We start from the raw sequence: 21,660 nt of genomic DNA, 5'->3' as shown, positions 1-21,660 counted from the left end.
ACGCGAAACCCCACGATGAAAGGCCTAATGATACCTACACACTATTCCTACATCGGTACGCCTCTAGTTTCCATCGTTCATCGAGACCATCTTTGGGGCGGTGATTGTCTTATGGGCAGTCGACAAATTGTCATCACGTGGGAAAATCGTCGGCGCCTTCTTTCATTTGTCGTTCCACCGAGTGGAATACCTGGAAAAATTAAAGTACTGTATGCTACTGCTAACATTAAATGCGAAGCATTTCGTAGCGAACCTTTGGCACTTTGAGCGTTTCTATCTATCTATCTATCTATCTATCTATCTATCTATCTGGCCGCCTACGTCTGGGCGCTCTCAGGATCGCCTCCGTAACGTGGTGTAGACCAAAATTGGCATGGGAGCGTAAGGGAACTTGACAAATAGGACTTTCGGTTCATGACATGAATAGCGTGAAAATTCTGTTGCGTACGTCGTCAAATTCTTTCCTCCAGACACGTGTGGCACATACAATTTACCACTAGCCGTGGTGTACGGGTATGCGCCACAGGTGATTGACAGTTTATATCTACTCAGGAGCGGCGAGAACAGACATTGGTAACTTAAATGCGAGAGCGTGAAGAAAAAGCGACATCGGCAGTGTCGACCCGACCAATGTAAAGAATGAAAATTAGTATCCCAGCAGGAATCGAACCCAAGCATTCTGCGTGGAAATCAAGTATTCTACCACAGAGCCACGCCAGGTGTATAAAGTGGTTTGGAAAAACAGCCTATGCAGGCGTTATGTCGGTGCAACATCAATTGTAGTTATGGTGCTGGGTATGTAATTTTGCTGGAAAGCAATAAACATTATATGATACTCGTACGATGTGTACACTTACGATACAGACGTCATATCAGATTAACGTTTGTGGTTCCAGTGTTGGCTCCGCTTTTATAGCAGTAACATTACACTTGTATTCCTATGATTCAGCAAGCTATATTGAAGCATTGCTTGACCACGGAGAAATACGTTAATGAAAGTTACGTATGATATTCACATCGTGACACCTTAAGGCGCACTTAGTCCGCCAGAACGATGCCGTGTCCCCTTCATTCCTTACGAGGCTGGGCGATGGCCTCATGGTGACCGAGGATGATGCCAAATTGATTGGCAGCCGCTCTGTAGGCTACACTACGTAGGCCACATACGCCCAGGTAGTGCACGAATACGACAAGAGCCATGTACTGATGTTGGTTTAAATAGCACTATCCAGGCTTTCCAGTTTCGACGGCCTATGCCTCACCAACATGAAGGGTGACTTCATGTTCCGCAATGTCGCCGACTCTATCCACAGGCAATTTGTCAACGAAATGACGGAGGCATCCACGATTTCCAACAGCTGAACTCTACCTCATAATTCACTACACATGGACGCCTCGTCACCGCGATCACGCCCGAATCCAATAACAAGTCATGATCATAGGCGTGCGCACGGGGGGGCAGGGGGGTCAGCCGCCCCCCCTAGTAACCTAAGAGGGGGGGGCTCACAATCTACTTCATACATTTACCCCCCTAGTCACCTAAGAGAGGGTGGAGCGCAAAATCTCCCTTGTTTATTGAATTAGTAGAGGGGGCGCTGCGATGAACCTTCGCCCACCATGATGGGGAACCCTGCGCACGCCTTTGGTCATGACCAGCTGCTGGTGCTCACTAAGCACGGTGATGATGACCTTGTTCAAGAACTGTCAAAAAACTCTTCGACACAGGCACGCGTGTTCGTGAAACGTGCGTGCATTCTCCATCATAAGGGACAAGTATAAGCACTACATATCAGCTTACGCTTCTGGTGTTGGTAAGACTCACGTTGCCGTTGGCAGCGTTACCCAATTGTATGCACTGGTTATATCACACATATGCGGCTCTTCAGCATATATGTGTAAAATTTATACAAATATTTAGCGTAATTTTGTAACGTTTCGCTCAGTAAAAAAATTACGCCACAGTCACCTCTAGCCGCATGCTTCGCATAACATCGATTCCCACGGTACGTAGCATCTGCCGAATTTTTTTCTAGGATATTTTTATAACTAATTTTAAGGCAGTTTTTCAAGTCTTCAGATCGCGCAAGATGTTCCCGCGATGTGGTTGTGAAGTAATCGTAATTTTATTTATTTATTTACATATACTGCCAGCTTGCATAGCAAGATATTGTATGAGTGAGTATACATGTATACATAAACTAGAAATACAATATGAAAAAAAAAATGTACACAGTGAAAAAAGAAAACTACATCAGGAAATATTCGTACATTTTCTATGAACCACGAGGAAACGCTGTCGTCGTAAAGAGTGCTAATGCGGGCTTGTTGGTGCATACTGAACTACGGGTTAACAATGCTACAACGGGACAAAGAAGATACACGACCAAACGCCTCCTTCGCCTGGCTAAAGTGGCAGGAAACAAAATATACTGCAAGAAGCAAACGAGACTATACCCCAACATAGCCTGTTTTAATCCGGCTGGCGGATTTGTCTTATTGCGAATGGTGACCTTATACCTAGCTAAAACTGGGAAAATTTCTTACGATTGTAGAACTTGAACAATTGTAGAACTTGAAAAATTTGTTAGGTCTTCCGATGGCAAAATAAAATCTATTCTTGCAACCTTCTCGGTTGCTTCGTGGGACATCCGTGAGTGCGTCAACTGTGCGGGGATGAAAATGCGGCGGGTTTTCCACATACTTCGTGCAAAAGGGGCACAACATGTCTACTTCTGTTGCGAGTGCAAGCAGCGCTTGCACTCGCACTTGCACTCGGCTTGCAGTTATCGAATGCAACTTGACGTGTTGATGCTGCCTTCATGCAGCCTTATGAATTTGCCTCCTTGAGTGAAGCTGCAAGTTTGCGGTGTTGCTTTCTTTGTCTTCTTCTGCGCTTAGTGAAACTTGATAAAATGATTCAGGCATAAAAACATACAAAGGTGCACTGTTTATCCTCGTCGTTCGTATTCCTTTGCGTCTTCTTGTCAATAACTTTCACTCAGCGAAGAAGAAGACAGATTTTCAGGCTAATCATGCCGCAATTCTTCTAGTTGGTTCATACTGAGTTGGTAGTCTGTTCTCTTTCCTGTCTCCCTCCTTTCCTGCTGGTTTCGCAGCAAGTCAAGTTTAAAATTTACAAATTGCAGGCTGATGAAAATGCATTAGGTAAATTATGTAGTGATACCTCTGATGTACGATAATTTCATTGTGTTTCGTAGTTTTTCTATCTAAAAGTAATTTTCGGCTATTACATTTACTTCATTTCTTGTACTTTTTCTGCCACTCAAGCTTTCGTAAAATGAAGGTGCGGATTGCCTCGTAGCAGCATGTGACAACCACTGGGATGTAGCATCAAAGCCTCGTACAAAGCAGTGAGGGTATCGGCATGACTACCAATTAGTAATAACAGCCGATGTGCTACTTTCGATGCCAAGCCACAAGCGCCGCGAATTCATCCAAACGGTGAGGGACGTACAAATTTAATATATTCAAGCGATAGCGTTAAAGAGCTCGTTTCGCAGAAGTTCCGGTGTCGGCGACGGCGTCTTTGGTTGTGAAGGAAAAACTGGCGTTGTCCGTGAGAGGAAATGAGAGGGAGATGGACATAAGTAAATAATATAAAACATGGTTGGTCCCTGCATCATGCGATCGGTATCACACGAAAGTAAAGCCTAATCGCAATGCCTATAGAGTGTCACTCCACCAAGCGGATTGCAGGAGGGTTAGCATACGAGAAACCGAAAGCCGCGATTGTCATCGCGTTGTTTGAAAATTAACATTACGACTTCGCATGCTTCGTGAATTCGTGAACAAAGCGGGCCGTCCGTAACATCAGCATCATCATCAGCCTGTCTACGCCCACTGCAGGGCAAAGGCCTCTCCCATGTTCCGCCAATCAACCCGGTCCTGTGCTTTCTGCTGCCACGTTATACCTACAAACTTCTTAATCTCATCTACCCACCTAATTTTCTGTCTCCCCCTCACGCGTTTGCCATCTCTTGGAATCCAGTCAGTTACCCTTAATGACCACCGGTTGTCCTGCCGACGAGCTACGTGCCCGGCCCATATCCATTTATTCTTCTTGATTTCAACTGTCATGTCCTTAAACCCCGTTTGTTACCTGACCCACTCTGCTCTCTTCCTGTATCTTAAGGTTACACCTATCATTTTCCTTTTCATCGTTCGCTGCGTCGTCCTCAATTTAAGTTGAACCCTCCTTGTAAGTCACCAGATTTCTGCTCCGTAGGTAAGTACCGGTAAGATGCAGCTGTTATATACCTTCCTCTTGAGGGATAGTGGTAGACTACCATTTATGATTTGATAATGCTTGCCGAATGAGCCCTATCCCATCCTTATTCTTCTACTTATTTCACTCTCATGGTTCGACTCTGCGGTTACTACCTGTCCTAAGTAGACGTACTCCTTTACAACTTCCAGTGTCTCGCCACCTGTCGCAAAGCGCTGTTCTCTGCCAAGATTGTTCCACATTACTTTAATTTTATACATATTAATTTTCAGACCTACTCTTCTACTTTCCGTATCCAGTTCAGTAATCATGAGCTGTAATTCGTCTCCCGCGTTACTAATCAATGCAATATCATCAGCGAATCGCAGGTTACTGAGATACTCTCCATTAACTCTTATCCCTAATTCTTCCCCATCTAGGGCCCTAAAAACCTCTTGTAAGCACGCGGTGAATAACATTGGAGAGATCGTGTCTCCCTGCCGTACGCCCTTCTTTTTTTTTTTACGGACGTACGCCAAACAAGGGCGTACGTCCGTAACAAGATAAATTTAAGTCTTTCTTGCGACACGTGATGTTTTCGTGAAAATACGTGGTGAAGCACCCTGGCCAAGTCGTACTGCCAATGATGGCACACAGCGTACACATTTCAGCTCCGCGAAGTTTTCTGTGGCCACGCAGGTTAGTGAAATGTTAGTGCATGACTTTTTTTGTCAAAACTCCCGCTATTTCGCTTGTATATAACATCTGTCGGTGTTTTTGTACTTTATGAAACCCATAACAATATACGCGGGGTGTCGAGTGAGCGTGCGATGTCATCTTCCATAACTGAATACTACCAGGGCCTTCGCGATAAATAAGTAATACACTAAACTAAAACACGCGTACCTTACAATTTGTCAGAAAAGAGCTGTATGAATCTTGCGAGTGACCAGCCATTCGGGGCTGCGCTCGCTCCACGCCTACGGTGAACTAGGACCAAGTACCGGCCGCGTTGCGGGCTCAATCTAGTCCTCAGCTGACGTATTCCGACGTAAGTTAAACGTGATTGATAGATAGATAGATTGATTGATTGATTGATTGATTGATTGATTGATTGGTTGATTGATTGATTGATTGTTTGACTGACTGACTGACTGACTGACTGACTGACTGACTGACTGACTGACTGACTGACTGAGTGACTGACTGACTGACTGACTGACTGACTGACTGACTGACTGATTGATTCATTCATTGATTGACTGATTGACGCAATGTGTCTATATCCACGTTAGTGGACCCCAGCTGCCAAAATTTGATCGGCAGCCCCGCTCTCAACCCCGTCCTTCACCCATGTGTCGGTTTCATAGCCATGGGTACGATGGCGGAACGATGCTGTTTCCTTACGATTCCTTTACTTTTCGTGATTGGCGAGTGGTCAGAGCGACGGTCCGTCCGCTTTATCAACGCAATCAGCCAGCGAGTAGTGGATAATAAGAATAGCATATAATATGGCATAACGCCTCGCTCCGCGAAAGCCCCTTTCAACATTGCACTGCATGTTTGTTACTTTTTTATTGACATGATGTAAGGACATGTTGGCGCACAAATAAGGCGCCGGCTATTCTTTAGCTCTTGGAGTACATAAGGTCCATAAACATAAAGTACATAGGGTCCAAATTTCTAATCACAATTAACCCGCAGTACATACAATATACAAGTTTGCGTAACAGTCAAAACATAACATAACAGTGAAACAACATATTCAACAATCACATATATGTGTACGCACGGCGATGTTAAAAAAAGAACAGCAACTGTTGCATAACATAACCAAGACAAAAATAGCCAACACACATAAATATACACTCTGCCGTTAGTACAAAACAAAGCTTAAATGCGCTAGTAATAGCCAAGGATGCCACTCTCTTCAAGAAAAATTTTCAATGCTTTTATAGCATACTTCTGTAAACCTCTTCTTGGCCACGGGCCCAAAAATTTCCTTAAACTTAGTGGTCTGCGGTCTAATGTTATTAACGATGATTTAATCCGCGGACCATCCATCTATCGAATGAGCTTGATGGGTCTCTGCGCAGACTCTAACTCGGCGTCTTGGTGCGTCGTGCTGTGGGCATTCTAGAAGTAGGTGATATATGTCTTCATCTATGAATCCACAATCACACTGAAGGGTTTCAGCGCGGCCAATTTTGTGTAAAATATGATTGGTGTAGGCAGTTCCTAGCCTTAATCGGTGAATAAGGGTTTCCACACTTCTGTCTAAAGATAACGGAATTTCAAATTCGATAAGTGGATCTACATGACATAAATCACAGCTTCTAGAATTTTGGTGGAACCATGTATTCCTACACATATTGAAAGTTTGTGTATTTAAAATGCTTCGCTATTCATTTTTCGATATTGGGATAGAAACAGTATCGTTTTTGCGGAGTGCTTGTCGTGCTGCTTCATCAGCTGCTGTATTGCCAGAAATATTGCAATGTCCCGGTATCCACTGGAACATTATTTCATGATGCTTTTGATCGGCCTTGGTGAGCTCTTAAGTGTCTCGTAGGTTAGACTATTCTTAATTCTTTCTGGTTTTGTGCTACAGAGTGATGCTAGTGCCGCCTGCGAATAACTGAAAATTACCCATCTCTGAGCATCTCTTACAGAATTGATAAATTTTATAGCACTTACAATAGCGAATAGTTCAGCTGTTGTAGACGATGTAACGCGAGATAACTTAAATGAATCTTGTACCTAGAGGTGCGGTATAATAAATGCTAAAGTTGAAGATTTTGGTACACTGGAGCCATCTGTACAGACATGTACGTAGTCCGGATATCATATATATATCTGGTAAACCGCTAGTTGTTGTTAGCCTAAGTAGCCAGGGAGGATAATCAACGTCAGAGTTAACAAATTCATTTCTTGGCAATATACTGGCTATTTCGTTAATTTCATTATGAACATGGCTTCTATTCCTTTGCAATATCTCCAGAGCCAATGGGTGGTTTTTATGTTGCGTCTGAAGACGAAAAAAATGCCGACATGTTTCTATACTTCTCATGACTGTGAAGGGAGATTGTCGAGTCTCTGCTATTACAAGGGAACTAGAAGTCGCTCGTGGAACTCCTAGACATATGCGTAATCACCTAGCTAAAAGTCTTTGAAGTCTCTGCTCCGACGTGGGTGAAAGGCCGCGTAAGATTGCCGCGGAGTACGCATTTATTTGTCTTATTAAAGCATTGTGAAGTGTTAGTAGGGACGACACTGATCCACCCCACGACGTACCAGCAATTCTGCGAAGCATATTTACTGTTGCATTAGCATCATTTTCGAGTTTTGTTTATGTGTGGTGTCCAGGATAGCTGCGATTAAGTACTATACCAAGAAATCGATGCTGTGTCACAATCAATAAAGGTCGTCCTTCCAGACTAAGGTTGAAATTCTTTAACTTCTTACGGCTGAAGGGCAACACAGCTGTCTTCGCATGCGACAGAGCCATCCCTCTCTCTATTAAAAAGTTGTTGATGGTATTTATGCCCTCTTGTAGTGCCGTCTGAATCGTTGATGAGTGGCAGCACACTGCATGCAAAGTGTTCTCTGAGCCCAGAACACGAAGATGGCGAGGCGGCTCTCGGGGGAGGAAATTCTTTATATTTTTTTTACCATGATGTTCAAAGAGACCGTGCACCTTGATGACGAGGATTTTTCACTGGACATTGAAGGCTGTTAAAGCACCAAAAGCGACAGCGTCGGTGAAGATGCTGCAGAAGCGATTTTTTTTCTGGTTAGCCATTTGCACGGCAAGCTTTTCACAATCGTAAATATATTCGCAGAGCAAACAAAACCAAGGTATTGCTTCGCAAGCTTTATATAACCGGGTACCAGTACGTCGATCTTTTATGAACCAACTTGAATAAGTTATGCTGTTTTTGGCAAATAAAATGTATATCCATATTACCTCCGAAGCCCAGAGTACTACACTGCAAACAGCTTTAGACAAGTCTGAGTAGCTTGCAGGTATTGTTTGGTGCCCCTATGGAATGGGTAGATCCCACTGTTCCATAGTAGATGAAGATATCACAATTATTTAGCAATGCGCACCGCTCTATTCTGCTTCATTGCTCTTTACTATTGGCTCTTGTAAATCTTCCTACAAACTGATAAATGCGCTGCGGGTACGTCTCGCATCGTATACTGGTCGGACATCCAATCAAGATGTATTTCGTAGTAGCGAGCTAGCGCTGGAGTGCGCGGACGTAAGCACTCAAAATGTTCCACCATTCATAAGAATACCATCGAAACAGGCGTAAACATCGCACTTTTTATATACAGTTTGCTTGTAACATGGGTAAAAGCTGCTACTGAATCAATGGATATCATAGGCTTGTATTTGTGCGCTGCATGCGCTTAATTTTTGACGAGCGATTGTCTATTGGCAAATGCTGCAGGTCGTTCTATGGCCGTCCGGCTGTTCTACAGCAGCAACGATTATCCAGCTGCATTTTGCATGCACCTGCACGTGTGAGCTCAAACAAGAGGTTATTGCATTTCAGAGATACCTGCCTGGCTGGCAAAGCATGGATCACAGGCACCAACAAAATACAGCAAAGAGAGAGAATAAGAATAAAAGAAAGGCGGGGAGGTTAACCAGGGCTGAGATAGTATTTGACATCTGTCCGTCATGGCCACGCGAGCCATTGTCGTGTTTTGCAGAGCACCTGCTCTTAATATGCAATCAGATCTGTGCTACGGATCGACGTCACACCGTTGCCCTCTGGTTTACAGGTGGACTTGACACAGACTAGTCTCCCTACAGCACATCGATGTAAACTTTCTGCAGTGTCCATGAAAGTCGGTTGCTGGAAGGCATTCAAGCCGTGTTGCCTATTTCTTGCGATCCAAACTGAAGGTACGTTTTCAGCGTGGTGTATTTTATCGAAGCGGTGACACACGCCTTCATAAGGTATTGCTTCTTGTGCACAATACTGTCACGGAATAATTATCCAGGCTCGTCGCCCAGGAGGCCACAAAATGGATACCGTGATGTCAAGCATTTTGAGTTCATTTATGGTATTATATGTACCTTGTTACGAACGTTATAAATGCATTTGCTTTTTATTTTTAGTGGCAATATTGCGACGGAAGCCATCAGTTAATCGAAGGAACCAATGCTGTGCAGTGCTGTGATTTTGCACATTATTATAGCATTAGTTCTTTTTTCGTTCCCGGGCAACCTGCTCTTCGTTGCGCAGTGTTGATTTTGTCCCACAATGACTCTTCATCATATGCTTTTTTTAAGAACAAATATAGGAGCTTTTTACACAAGAACTGCAATCACGATGGTCGATAACCGTTTCCCAGGAAGCGTCAGTATCTGCAGTATTGCGAAAGAGTTACAGGCGTACATAGATGAAACACCTCTCGCAGAGACATAGAAAGTAAACCACTCGTCATATTCTGTAGGCGGCGCATCACAATCAGTTCGAAGCTGTTGTATGTCATAATGTAGAGGTGCTTTTCTGCCCCTGAGGACTACGAGTTTTCAGCGTGTCGTGAGGCGGCAATACCTAGAATGCTTTCATGCATGAATATTTTTTTTTATGATTCGTCGCGCTCAATGTAAAATAAGCTACGTCATAGAGACAATTATGCGGAAGTTGGCACTGGTCCGCGTCCATTACATTGCACCGCTTAAATTTTCAGCAAAATAAATAAGTAAATAACAATAAATAAATAAATACATACATAAATTGGCGTAGCTTCCACTGCAGGAGCAATGCTAAATAGACAGCCGAGTTGACTGGCACCTATGTAGTCCTGCCTTTTGCTGTTTTGCTAAGTTTTGAAACTTTGCTCTTTCCTTATTCCCTATTTCTTTTTTTCTTCTCTATTCTCTGTTTTTTTTTCTGTCTGTTTTCTCTTCTTATTTCTATTTGTTCATTGCTGAAGGCCTTCAGTATGAGAGAGGAACACCTAATTTCATATTTATTTGCGCTGAAACACCCCCTCCATCAAAATTTTGGAGAGGGGGAGCCCCTTTCGGCACAAGGGCGAAGGAATGAATGCTATTGCAAGAAAATGGAATGTAACGCGACGAACCGAAGTCTATATTGGTTGTGTGTATGTGTGTTTGGGTATTTGTTTATTTCTGCATATGCTATGGATACCGAGTCTTCTACACTGATTAAATTCGAATATCGATAGATCATGGTGCAAGCACACCTAATTTTAACGCGATAGCGTTAGAGAGCTCGTGTCGCAGAAATTCCGGTGTCGGCGTCGGCACCGTTGGTTGTGAGCGGAAAATCGTCCGTGACCGAAAAATCGAGAAAGAAGCAAAGAAAATAAAGAATAATATGTTCGGTCCCATTGAGGATCGAACCCGGGCCGTTCGCGTGGCAAGCAGGTACCCTACCACAAGCCACGATGTTACTTACACCTACTTCGGAAAAAAACACTACATAAATGCCCTTTAGTGAAAGGAGTCCACTTAACGCATTTTGTTCGGCAGGTGTCACGACGAAAACGAGCTCATTCGGCGATTTGTAGGCGCATTCGCGAGGCCATCAAACTACGTCGAAAAAGGCCGGGATAGTGCAGCCATCGCCGCTAAATACACGCACGAACTTTCAAACAGCTCTAAAAATGGACAACTATGTCCATCTAGCGGAAAGCATATCAAGCCAACAACAGCAAACGTTAGATAATGTGCTTCCATCTGTGAGGCATTGTGAGAAATGTGTCTCGACTCTTTATAGCCTCCGAGATGGCGGGTGTGCAGCGTGTATCTTGGAGGCCACGCGACCCTTGCTTTAGATCAAAAACCTGTACAATTCGCGCGCGCGCGTGCGTGTCTGTGTGCGTGTGTATGTAACAATGCACATTAATAAGTATGCACTTAGTGGTTGAAGTGCGCACTAGGGGACGGATGTCGCTATCGCGTTCAACTCTTAAAGGCGAAGCTTAAGGGTCTGCCTTTTTTTGTTTTTTAACCACCAGAAATAGCTGCAAAAACTGATCCAGTTATTGGAGTAAATAAATACTGCTACATCAGCCACAAGAAACTGTAGACCAAGGAATAACTCTCAGAAATCAACGGGAATACTTTGAAAATGCAGTAAAAAATTACTCTTACTGTACTCGCTGAAAACCTCAGCGGGGTAAATATTTACAACCGTTTCTACGTTCAGAAACTCCGTTAGTATAAGAGTAAATTTTTACCTCGACTGGTACATAGAAAAAAAAAGCCAAAAAAGGGAATGCGCTAGAGGACAGGCAGTTTACTCCCTTTTCTGCTTATTTTTCTTTAGTGTGAACGTCGTCTAGTTGTAGTGCAGGGGCCAAGAGAATCTGTGTGACCCTTCCCAGCAGTTTTACAATGTTCAGACAATACTGCGCGCACAACGCAAGTAAAGAGCTTATTCTAGAACGAAAGTTTACAAGACCATATGTTTAACCACTGATCGAAACAACAACAACCGACGACCGTACTCGCCGCTATCATTGCTCTGCAAGCGTTACTTGCTTGTATTTTTACTGTTTTTAATGCGATAGCAATTATATGGACAGTCTCGGCTGGAAAATGTCCGTCCCCGTCATTCACCGTATATGTATAAGTATGTATATATACAGAAAAGCCACAAAGCATAATAATTCAGAAATTCTTTCCGACGCGGGGAATCGAACGGGCGAGCTCTCGCTTTGCAGCCCGCCGCGTTAGACATTAGGCCACGACAGCACCGTCTTTCTGCCTGCTAACGGCGAGCTATTTATATACACCATGTAATTCAGCATGCTTTCTTAGTGGCCACATAGATGGCGCGAAGTGCGCGCGTGTCGCCCCGCTCCTGCGAACGTTGTTGCTCTTTGCTCGACAGGGCGTGGTCGCTTTCGTGCGCTTATCTCGAGGAAAGAAGGGGCGGCTGTTGGGGTGCTTCGCTTCGCTCGCTGCAGCGGCCGCGTTTGCGAAAGGAGCGCGCTGTTTAAACAGAAATAAGTAACAGCTGTGACAATTAGTTCGCGCTCGTCTTGTGTGTACCTGTTCGTTCGTATCGTGCGTCCTGCTTTATGTTTGAGCAGTGTGCTTCAAGTGTCGAGCTGTGACGCATTAGTTCGCGCTCGTCCTGTGTGCGTTCTTTTCGTGCGTCCTTTGGGCTCGAGCGACGCGCTGGCAATTTTGAGCCGCTTTCCGTTCTTCGCGTTACATTACAATTTATTGCTATCGCATTCATTGCTTCGCCGTTGCGGCGAAACTGTGACTTTTTTATTCAGGACGCAAGTTCCGGTTCTTATGCATGACCAGGTCTTACGCTGGTCTACCGCAGCTGTACACCTCACTGAAGTTTTTGTCATCGGTAGTACAGCGTTCAAATCCACCTAATGGTTCAATTTCTTTTCGAAATCTCAGGCTACCCCCGACGTGCACATGACGGCGTTAGAGTGGCCGGTACTTCTCATTGCCGTCATTATCATCGGGATGCTGTGGATGTTGCCATGGCGGTTTAGGAGGACGCCAAGGCCGCCGCCAGGTTCACGGCTACCGCCAATGCCTCCAGCATCCTCTATCATCGGCCATCTTGAACTCTTGGATCCTCGCTTGTACAAGAAAGCTATGCTGTTGTCAAAGGAGTATGGTCCAGTGTTTAGGTGCGTTCTTTGAATATACCCCATAGATCGCCTGAATAAGGGTCACAGAGACGGCCTCAAGGAATTAATGCAGACTTGATAAAGTACGCTTAAAGCAATACAAGCTAATTTAATGCGAGCTGAAACAGTTTGGACTAAATAGATCCCACTGGAACTATTCATGCACTCGTGGTGACTGAGCCTTTTACCACAAGATTAAAAACATCCTGTTTCTTCTAGCTTTATTTAATCAGAGTGGTCCCTAGGGCAATAAAGTTTGTGCAATGCTGTTATAGAACAAAATATGGTCAGGTTTTACCTGATTTAACTTATTTCTGTGTTTGCCATAAAAGCAATGGTGGATGCGTAATACATACTACCTAAAAAATCACAGCATATTCACGAAGTGAATGATGACGAGTGGGTGAAGCTACGGGGGATCATTAACCGTGAATCCCCCTGTACATTGCCCACTAGATCATGCAAAGCTGGGCAGTCTTCTTTGTTTCTCTTCCGTTCTCTCTTTCTTTCCTCCTCTCTTTTTCCTTTTTCGTTTTTTTCTCTTTATTTATCTTCATTTCTATTTTTGCTCCTACATTTTTATTTCTTTCTCTCTATTTCTCGCTTTTTTTCCGTTTTTCAATTCTTATATGTGGTTTTATAAGTGGCTATTATCATCATCAAGGCGCGCGAAGCACAAGAGGAAGAAGACTTCTCTTTGGCGCGAGCACCAGAGTGAGCACTTCCAGTATACTAGCGTGGCTACAACGCACAACCTCGACCCTAAGGAGCTTCGCCCCTAAAATCGCCAGGCCTGGGCACAACACGCAGCACAGTCACAACGAAAGCTGGAAGAGCGGTCTTTTTAGAGCCCGTTGAAGGGTGTCTCGGGGCAACTAATACAAGTACACATGCAAGGCACCCACTACGTCATAAATCATCCTAATATTTAAGTAGTAAGGAGGCCCCCACTATGGCATTATTCATGATTGTGCGGAGAAGCGTGGTACCTGCTACGCACCTGTGAGGCAGTATGTTCACTTTTTGCTGTGGCTGATGACAATGAATAATTCCGGCTGAGCCCTTTGTAATGGGTTGGAAGCATTCAGCGACCCACTCTTTGCGCAATTCGCATTCCTCATTTCATTTTTTTATTTTGCGTGATAGCGGTTACGAACACTGGCGGCGGCGGACAACTATGGCACCATAACCGGCTGTTGTTGTGACCTCATAATAGTTTTCTGTAAAAGTCGATGCGAATTAAGAAGCAGCTCGCACTAGAAACGTCGCAGCAGACAGCTGCGTGTGCTCTCACAGCAGCACAGTCAGTCATGCCACCACGAGAAATGAGTACACTGACTGCGGAATGTTTAACGAGGAATGAAGAATTTACAAATAAAACAAACGCTATAAAATCTGCATTACAAAAGCAAATACGTTTGCTCCTTCGCAACAGCAAAGCGATACATTGAGAGAGATGGACTGAGAGAGATACAGCTCAAAATGCGGTGGGCGAAGGTACGGGGGATCATTAACCGTGAATTCCCCCGTACATAGCCCACTCGATCATGCAAAGCTAGGCAGCCTTCTTTCTTTCTCTTGCGTTTTCTCTTTCTTTTCTCCTCTCTTTTTTCCTTTTCGTTTTTTTTCTCTTTATTTCTATTTTCGTTCCTATTTTCTTATTTCTTCCTCTCGATTTCCCGCTTGTTTCCTGTTTTTCAATTTTTATACGTTGTTTGATATGTGGCTGCTATCATCATCAAGGCGCGCGAAAGACAAGAGGAAGAAGACTTCTCTTTGGCGTGAGCGCGAGAGTGAGCGCTACCAGTATACTAGCGTGGCTACAACGGACAAGCCTCGACCATAAGGAGCTTCGCCCCTAAAATTTGTGCCTGCAGACACTTGAAGTCATTTACCTCTATAGTGACCGTATTCATCTCTTCCCTTGTAATGTGCCATGTAGGTCACGGTTTACGAAAATGGTGGACCGGGTGCATTTCATTCTTTGTTACGTGCAGCGTCGCGTAGAACGCATTGCTAAGGGGATACCATGCAGGATCTTTACCTTGGGGGGCCAAGACGTCAGCTTAAAGAACAAAAGGAAGGAAGAGAGCGTCTTCGGAAGAGGGACCGACAAAATTGCACCATCTCCATCTAAAGGGAGCCATGTGTGGATGCGAAGCAACGGGGAAATGGTCAGCTTGAGCGGGAGAAGGTGTAATATTATTGAGAGGACGAAGGAGAATGTATAAAAAAGAGACAACGCCGCTCGACATTGACGTTTCGATTCGGCTACGCGTTGCCGCGCCGCCTCGTCATGTTTTGATTCAGATTCCCGAGCACGGAATTCAGGGTCCGCTTGCCGCCGTTCACGTTTCCTTTCGGCTTCGCGAGCCCGAAGTTTGGGATCGCCACGTTGCCGCTCCCGTTTCGCGGCAGCGGCCCGAGCGCTCATCGCGGCGCTGCACAGGAGAGAGAATGAGGCGCGCGCGCTCCGTCGTTTTCATACCGCGGAACTACCGTGGCGCCCCCAGCGGAGTATGCAGCTGTCGCACCACCTGTCGTGCGCGCCGCTCCGCAGAGTAGAGGATTCCTAAATGAGAGGGCGGGGGGAGCATAGGAGAGGACAGAGTGGGGAGGGACGCGCGCGCCGCTCCGTATTCCTAGAGGAGAGAGAGGGGGGAGCGTAGGAAAGGACAGAGAGGGGGAGGGGATGCGCATGCGCAGTGGGGGGTGGACGCCGCGGGAGGCGGGAGTGAGGAACAAAGCCTCCGCCATAAGCTGCTTCGCATGTAAAAACATATAACAATATGATAACTGCATAAAGAAAGGCTCATGAAGGCTTAACGTAGGCGGTGTGAATTTACTCCAAATCCGCCGCGGTTGCTTAGCACATAGGGTGTCGCGCTGCTAAGCTGCAGATCGCGGCTTCCGTTCCCGGCCATGGCAGCCGCATTTAGATGGGGGCGAAATGCAAATACGCGTGCACTTAGATTTAACAGCACGTTGAAGAACCCCAGGTGGTCGAAATTAATCCGCATTCCTTCACTACGGCGTGCATCCTAATCACAACATGGTCTTGCATGTAAAATTCCAGCAATTATTATTATTGATATTATTATTACATTTAATCCAAAATAATTTAATCGTCGTAGTATGCATAGTTTAAGAAGCCGCGATCGATTGGTCCCGTAAACAATGGTTAAAGTTGGGGCATAGGCAGTTGGGTTACAGTTGGGTCCGGGACCCAACGGCCGCTCTTCCATTCCTGATAAGTGACCGGTCGTATGAGATTCTTTCATGCTCTCCGCTTCCCACTATCTCCAACTTTGCGAGAAGAAAAAAATTGACAGTGCAATATGCATGACGTACAAGGCCGCTATGTGCCTTTCGTATTACGAAGTTACAGAGAAGGTCACTCGTGGTTTATAACAAAATATATGAAATTTTACCAGACGATGAAACATTAAGAATGAGATTGGTGTTTAATCGGAAAGGGGTTGACAAATCCTAGAAAGTTGAAAGGGAATAACGAGCACTCTGAAAAGGACAAAGTGGAGACGGCGGACACGGCGCTAAGAGTCAATGCTTGTCAGAGTTTATTGCAAATCAACGGTCAATTCTAGAAACCAGACACCAAAGCGAAAACAGAATGTGCACATGCATCTAGAACAAGCCATACAACAGTGATAACAATCTTGATTACCTTCTCAGGAAGCTGCCGTGCTACTTTAAGGCGATAGTGTTAGAGGGCCTCTCTCCAGCAACGTGTAGCGTCCGTTTCAGCGGCGTTTGTTGTGAGCGAAAAATCGGTGTTCCTAAGGGAGCAAGACTTCGCGATTGATGCAAATGATAAAGCTCATGCGTTCCCTTCTGATTTTAACCTAGACATTCTACTTGGTAATTGGTGCGCCACCAAAGAGCCACGCCAGTGCTTGAAACAGCTCCGGGCTAAAAAAAAAAAAAACAAACTGGAGTCATGTATTCTGAGGAGTCGTGTTAACACTTGTAGAATAGCATGGTAGTCGCACCAGGCGTCGGGCTATGCCCATCGTGCGACGAGCGGGCGGTTTAAAGGCCTGTCAATGTGGCATTTTTGGGCTAATTAGTCACTCATTACAATGATACATTGGTTTTGATGGGGATTCCAAGGCCCACGCGTTACAAAGCACTCAGGCATAATTAATCGTCATCATCAGCAAACGCATCAACAATGTGTGCAGCTGCGTAGGTGGACCTTTTGCCTTACGGTCGCAATTTTACTAGTGCTAGGTATGCATTCTAGAACAGCTTGACAGGCCCAGATTACGAGCACAGGCGTTCTTTTTCTCGCGGCTTGGTTGAGGTCCGCGCTGGGAAGCGAAACCTGGCGCACGAATGAGAAGGCGATGCGAACAGGGCCTGATTGCGCATTGAGTTCCAATCTTGAAGGCAAAACTCAAGCGTCCTTGAAGCTTTCCATTAGGAGACAGGTGTGATAACAAATTGAAGGCACGCTTACACAAAAATCACAGTGTTGTTGTGTGTGGAATGCTTTGCTTATCTAGTGCATACATGCTGCCCAATACAGCGGTCTATGACCAAGCGAAAAATTGGCTAACATTCGCAGTTTTTACAATGATCAGTGAAATCGCTCGGGACAAAGCCTTTGATGGAGTAAGCGCGGTCTCCTAAAGAGCGATTTACGCATTGTCTGTTTCGCCGATACACAAGCGGTCACACGTAAGCGCAATCTTACGCATAGTCGCACGTATAGTCTCTACAACGCGATTTGCATGTTTCTTCACACAGGCTTGCTTTTCGGGGACTACATTGTTCACCACACTGCCTAGAGCAGAGGGCTTGCAGAACGCGCTGAACGCATCCTGTACGCACATTTTGTAGCTAATTGATTTCGCATAGGCGAACCTTATACACGTAGGGAATTACAGCAGCGCTGGAATGAGGCCTCTGTTGTTGGCTATTAATGCGTCGGTCAACTTCCTACATCACGATACCTTCCACCTGTTGATGGAGTGAGCGTGTTAAAGCTGCCTTTAGGCAGGACTGCGCAATGCTTCGCGGACGTCAAAAGGCGGACATTTTTTTAGACCGAGGCTCGTAACGCCAACGAACATGGTCAGGTCTAAAATGAATTTCGTCGTAAAAAAAAGCGTAGCTTCTTGTCACAAGCAAACTCAGAAGTTAATATGCGAAGCTTCATTTTATACAGAAAAACGTCCAACACTTCACTTTCGGTTAGCCGTGGGTTAGTTTGATAAACACGATACAAAAACTAATGAGCAGTGAACAAAGCGATATATAAACTGTGCTTGTCTCGTGAAGGCTAGCTATGAGACTTCTGTCACATGGCGCGAGTAAAAACTCACTAAGTACAGGTGCCAAGCATTAACAAATGTACACTCCTTATCGCTGGATGTACAGTACGGTCCACTGTTAAAGGGAACACTTGAATGAGCACCTTTCATATTGCTGGCCCTCTAGCAGCTAGTGGATAGGGGAACATCGTTCATACACTGAACTAGTCTGGTAAAAGAACTCAGAACTGTCATCCACCAGGAACCTTATGGAAATCTAAGCCACTATGCTTTTGCAAGAGAACGAAATCCAAACATGCCATGCGCGCAAGTGTTCCCTTTAACAGTGGACCCCTCGGTACATAGGCGATGCTAAGAAACGTGAACCACCGCCACCGCACATATATTTTCGTCGTGTTCTTACATTGGTGGCAATAAAGATAGAACAGAAACGACTTTCATGGAGGTAACCAATAAGACCCATAGATATTCCTCCGCTAGGAAGACCATGGCCATCTGGTCGGCGAATGCAGCCGAAGCCAACCACACACGCCAGTGCGGAGATGGGGGTTCAGGATAATGAGCGCATTGAAGGGATGCGAGGCGTGAGACCAGCTCGGCTCTCACCCATCCCTGCGCCACTAGCGCAAGCCGCTGCAATTTTTCTCACCCGCGAGCTTAAGTTAGCGAGTAGTCGTTTGCTGTGAGATTCATTCTCGCAACTCAAGTGCGATATATAGGTAAGGTAATTGCCGCGTGCTAGCAATTATGATGACTTATACGCAGCCAAAAGTATATAAAAAAACTTGGAGGACGCTTGTGCTTCGCCTTCGAGAGTAGAACGCGATAGCGTAATCGGGCCCTGTTCGCATCGCCTTCTCAATTGATAGCCTCGCTTCGCTACTCGGGAGACGCCTATACCGCGCCGCAAGGGAAGGGCCGTCTGTGCGCCTTTAAAGTGCCCCTTTCAAACTATCCTAGAATACCTGCTGCAAGTACACTTGCGAAGTGCCCTCCACGACCTAATTATTCCTTTTGCGAGTTGGCGAGGTACCCACTCCGAGCCCGTAGGGCAACATGCGGACCTGCGCAGCTGCGCACGTTGTTGATGCTTTTGTTGATAATGATAATTTATTATGCCAGTGTGCTTTAAACCAACCGTTCATTGCGCAATTCAGACATTTTGATGCCTCGTGCGATTCTGCGCTTCTTCCGCGCTATATTTGCGTGTGTTAATGAGAGCCCTCGCAATACATAACATTCATGTAGTGTTTTTTTTTTTTTTTGGAGAAACTTCGAGCACGGGCGTGGCTCTGTTGTAGAACGCCAGGTTGCCACGCAGAAGTCCACGGTTCGGTTCCTACTCGAACCAAATATTTTTAGTATTCCTTCATTTGCATCTATCTCGAATTTTCGCTCACGCACAACGCTGACATTTTGCTCACAGCCACTGACCGACGCCGACGCGGACACCGGGATTACTGCGAGACGAGCTCTTCAATGCTATCGTGCTAAAAAAGTATCCGCAGCCCAGCTCTGGGTTTTTTCCAATTGTAATGTTGATTTTCTCTCATTTTTTTTATCTCGTTGGTTTATGGCCTAGGCATACGAAATATGTGCATTTCTATATTTATTGAAGGAAAAAAGAGAAGCAAAATAAAATGTGAGGACTCTCATAAATTATTTTGTATGAGTGCGACGTTATAATATTATCATTTCAGGCTGCAGCTATTTTCAAGGGAAGTAGTGATTGTCAACGACCATGAAAACCTTAAAGCGTTCGCCACCGCGAAGGAGCTACTGAACCGCCCACAGGAAATGACCAGGGGCAGCGACTATTACAACGGTGAGTTCGAGTAACAAGCGCCGAAGTTACTTCTCCAGCAATATGCCTCCATTTAAAATTCGGAAGAGTGGAAAACCATTAGATCTACTAAACATAACTTAAAAAATTTGCCTACATTTCACACACATTTTTTAGAGCTTTATCTCAATGTTGAAAATGACGCGCAACTCTGTATTTTCGCTGGAGAAGTACAATATTACCAGTCTGTGATTAATGCCATTAAAGCTACTAAGCTATGTCTCGTTCTTAAATTTACGTTTGTAAACTTCTTAAAGCACGCTTACAGAATAACCGGGGAAAAATTGTCTGGCGTTTTGCTGCAGATACTATAATTAGCGTGAACTCTTTTCATGGCAAATATTAAACAAGCATACCGATAATAGACGATGACATTTCGCGCTAGGTGCGCTAGTAGCGCTGAAAGAGCCCTACGAGAAAGCTAAGCAGGGGCAAAGCCGCAGTGACCCTCTTTTAGAGCGCAGCTGTTAAGCGCCCATTGCTGCTTTGAGCGGCGTCGTCGTCGCCATCGGTGGCGTAACCGATAGACATGACGAAGTTATAGATAGACATGAAAAAATGAAATGAGAAAAAAAACGCAGGTGCTTGAAACTCATTCGCAAAAAAGACCCTATGCAGGCGTCATGTCGGGCAAGTAATCGCGTTAACCTACGCAACATAACGTGGCAGAAGAGCAAGATAACAACCAGTCGTCACACAATGCTAATTGCGCAACGAGCGTGTGGGTTAATGCTTCCCACCCACTGCAAAGTGCTCAGCCATAATGCTTCATCGTCATCAGCCACACGAAGCATCAAAAAAGTTCACATAATACATTCTAAAAAGACAGGGCGTGCAAACAAGGACACAAGAAAGAAGTCAGGACACCACAAATGCCGACTAACAACTGAGGAGACGCACAACGGCTGAAATGAAAGAAGGCACGAAAACTTATCTGCGCATGCCCATGCAACAGGCGAACCTATCAATCCGGCAAGCGTGGCGGTCTACGTGGAAGATAACTGTTAAGGCATTTGATTTCATCTTTATGGAAGTTAATCGACGGTTGGCTCACGCATGCGCTACCACTATTCTCGATATGCCATGCTTCAATCATCAGGCGCGTTTCTTCATTTCTATGCCGGTACAACACTGCGCATTCATCAAATTTTGGCGTGCACTTACAATCTCCACGTTTGTGGTGTCCTGACTTCTTTCTTGTGTCCGTGTTTGCACGCCCTGTCTTTTTAGAATGAATACTTGCCAACTAGCTCAGCTCTCTGTTATTCTAAGTCACATAATACCTCACAGATGTGTAGCGGTTACCTCGCTTTTCCACACAAAGACGAATATTGGTGTAGTGGGTGCTGTCCTACTTCAGAAAAAGTATCATTTATGGCCTAGTCGATACCTTGCGGAAATCCAAAATTTCAAAAAACTGCAGGCCCGCGCTGAAACCGCAGCACAGTGACAGCGAAACTGGAAGAGCGGCGTTTCTAGAGCCCGTGGTAAGCTATCTTGGGGCTACTAATACAGAACACTAGCAAGGTACCCAATACGCCATATGTCACAATTTTTGTGAAGTTGGAAAGCACCTAGTAAGCCATTATTACGGGTGAGAAACAGCGCTAAAAAGACGGGACAAGAAAGGACACGAGACG

The 21,660-nt window shown here is 45.1% G+C and overlaps 1 protein-coding gene across 1 annotated transcript in view; it reads left to right on the top strand.

Moving 5' to 3' along the window:
* Positions 1–9,010: 9,010 nt before the first annotated feature.
* The window catches only part of LOC119376907 (cytochrome P450 2G1), a 31,187-nt gene continuing 18,537 nt past the window's right edge, over positions 9,011–21,660 (top strand). Inside the window, exons 1-3 of the mRNA XM_037646576.1 lie at positions 9,011–9,143; positions 12,642–12,880; positions 19,878–20,002. Coding sequence (XP_037502504.1) covers positions 12,660–12,880; positions 19,878–20,002 — 346 coding nt within the window. The 5' untranslated portion in view covers positions 9,011–9,143; positions 12,642–12,659. The remainder of the gene's footprint in view (positions 9,144–12,641; positions 12,881–19,877; positions 20,003–21,660) is intronic.

This window comes from Rhipicephalus sanguineus, unplaced genomic scaffold (genome assembly GCF_013339695.2).
Source record: "Rhipicephalus sanguineus isolate Rsan-2018 unplaced genomic scaffold, BIME_Rsan_1.4 Seq272, whole genome shotgun sequence".
Lineage (NCBI taxonomy): Eukaryota > Metazoa > Arthropoda > Arachnida > Ixodida > Ixodidae > Rhipicephalus > Rhipicephalus sanguineus.
This window is presented reverse-complemented; position numbering and strand designations above follow the sequence as displayed.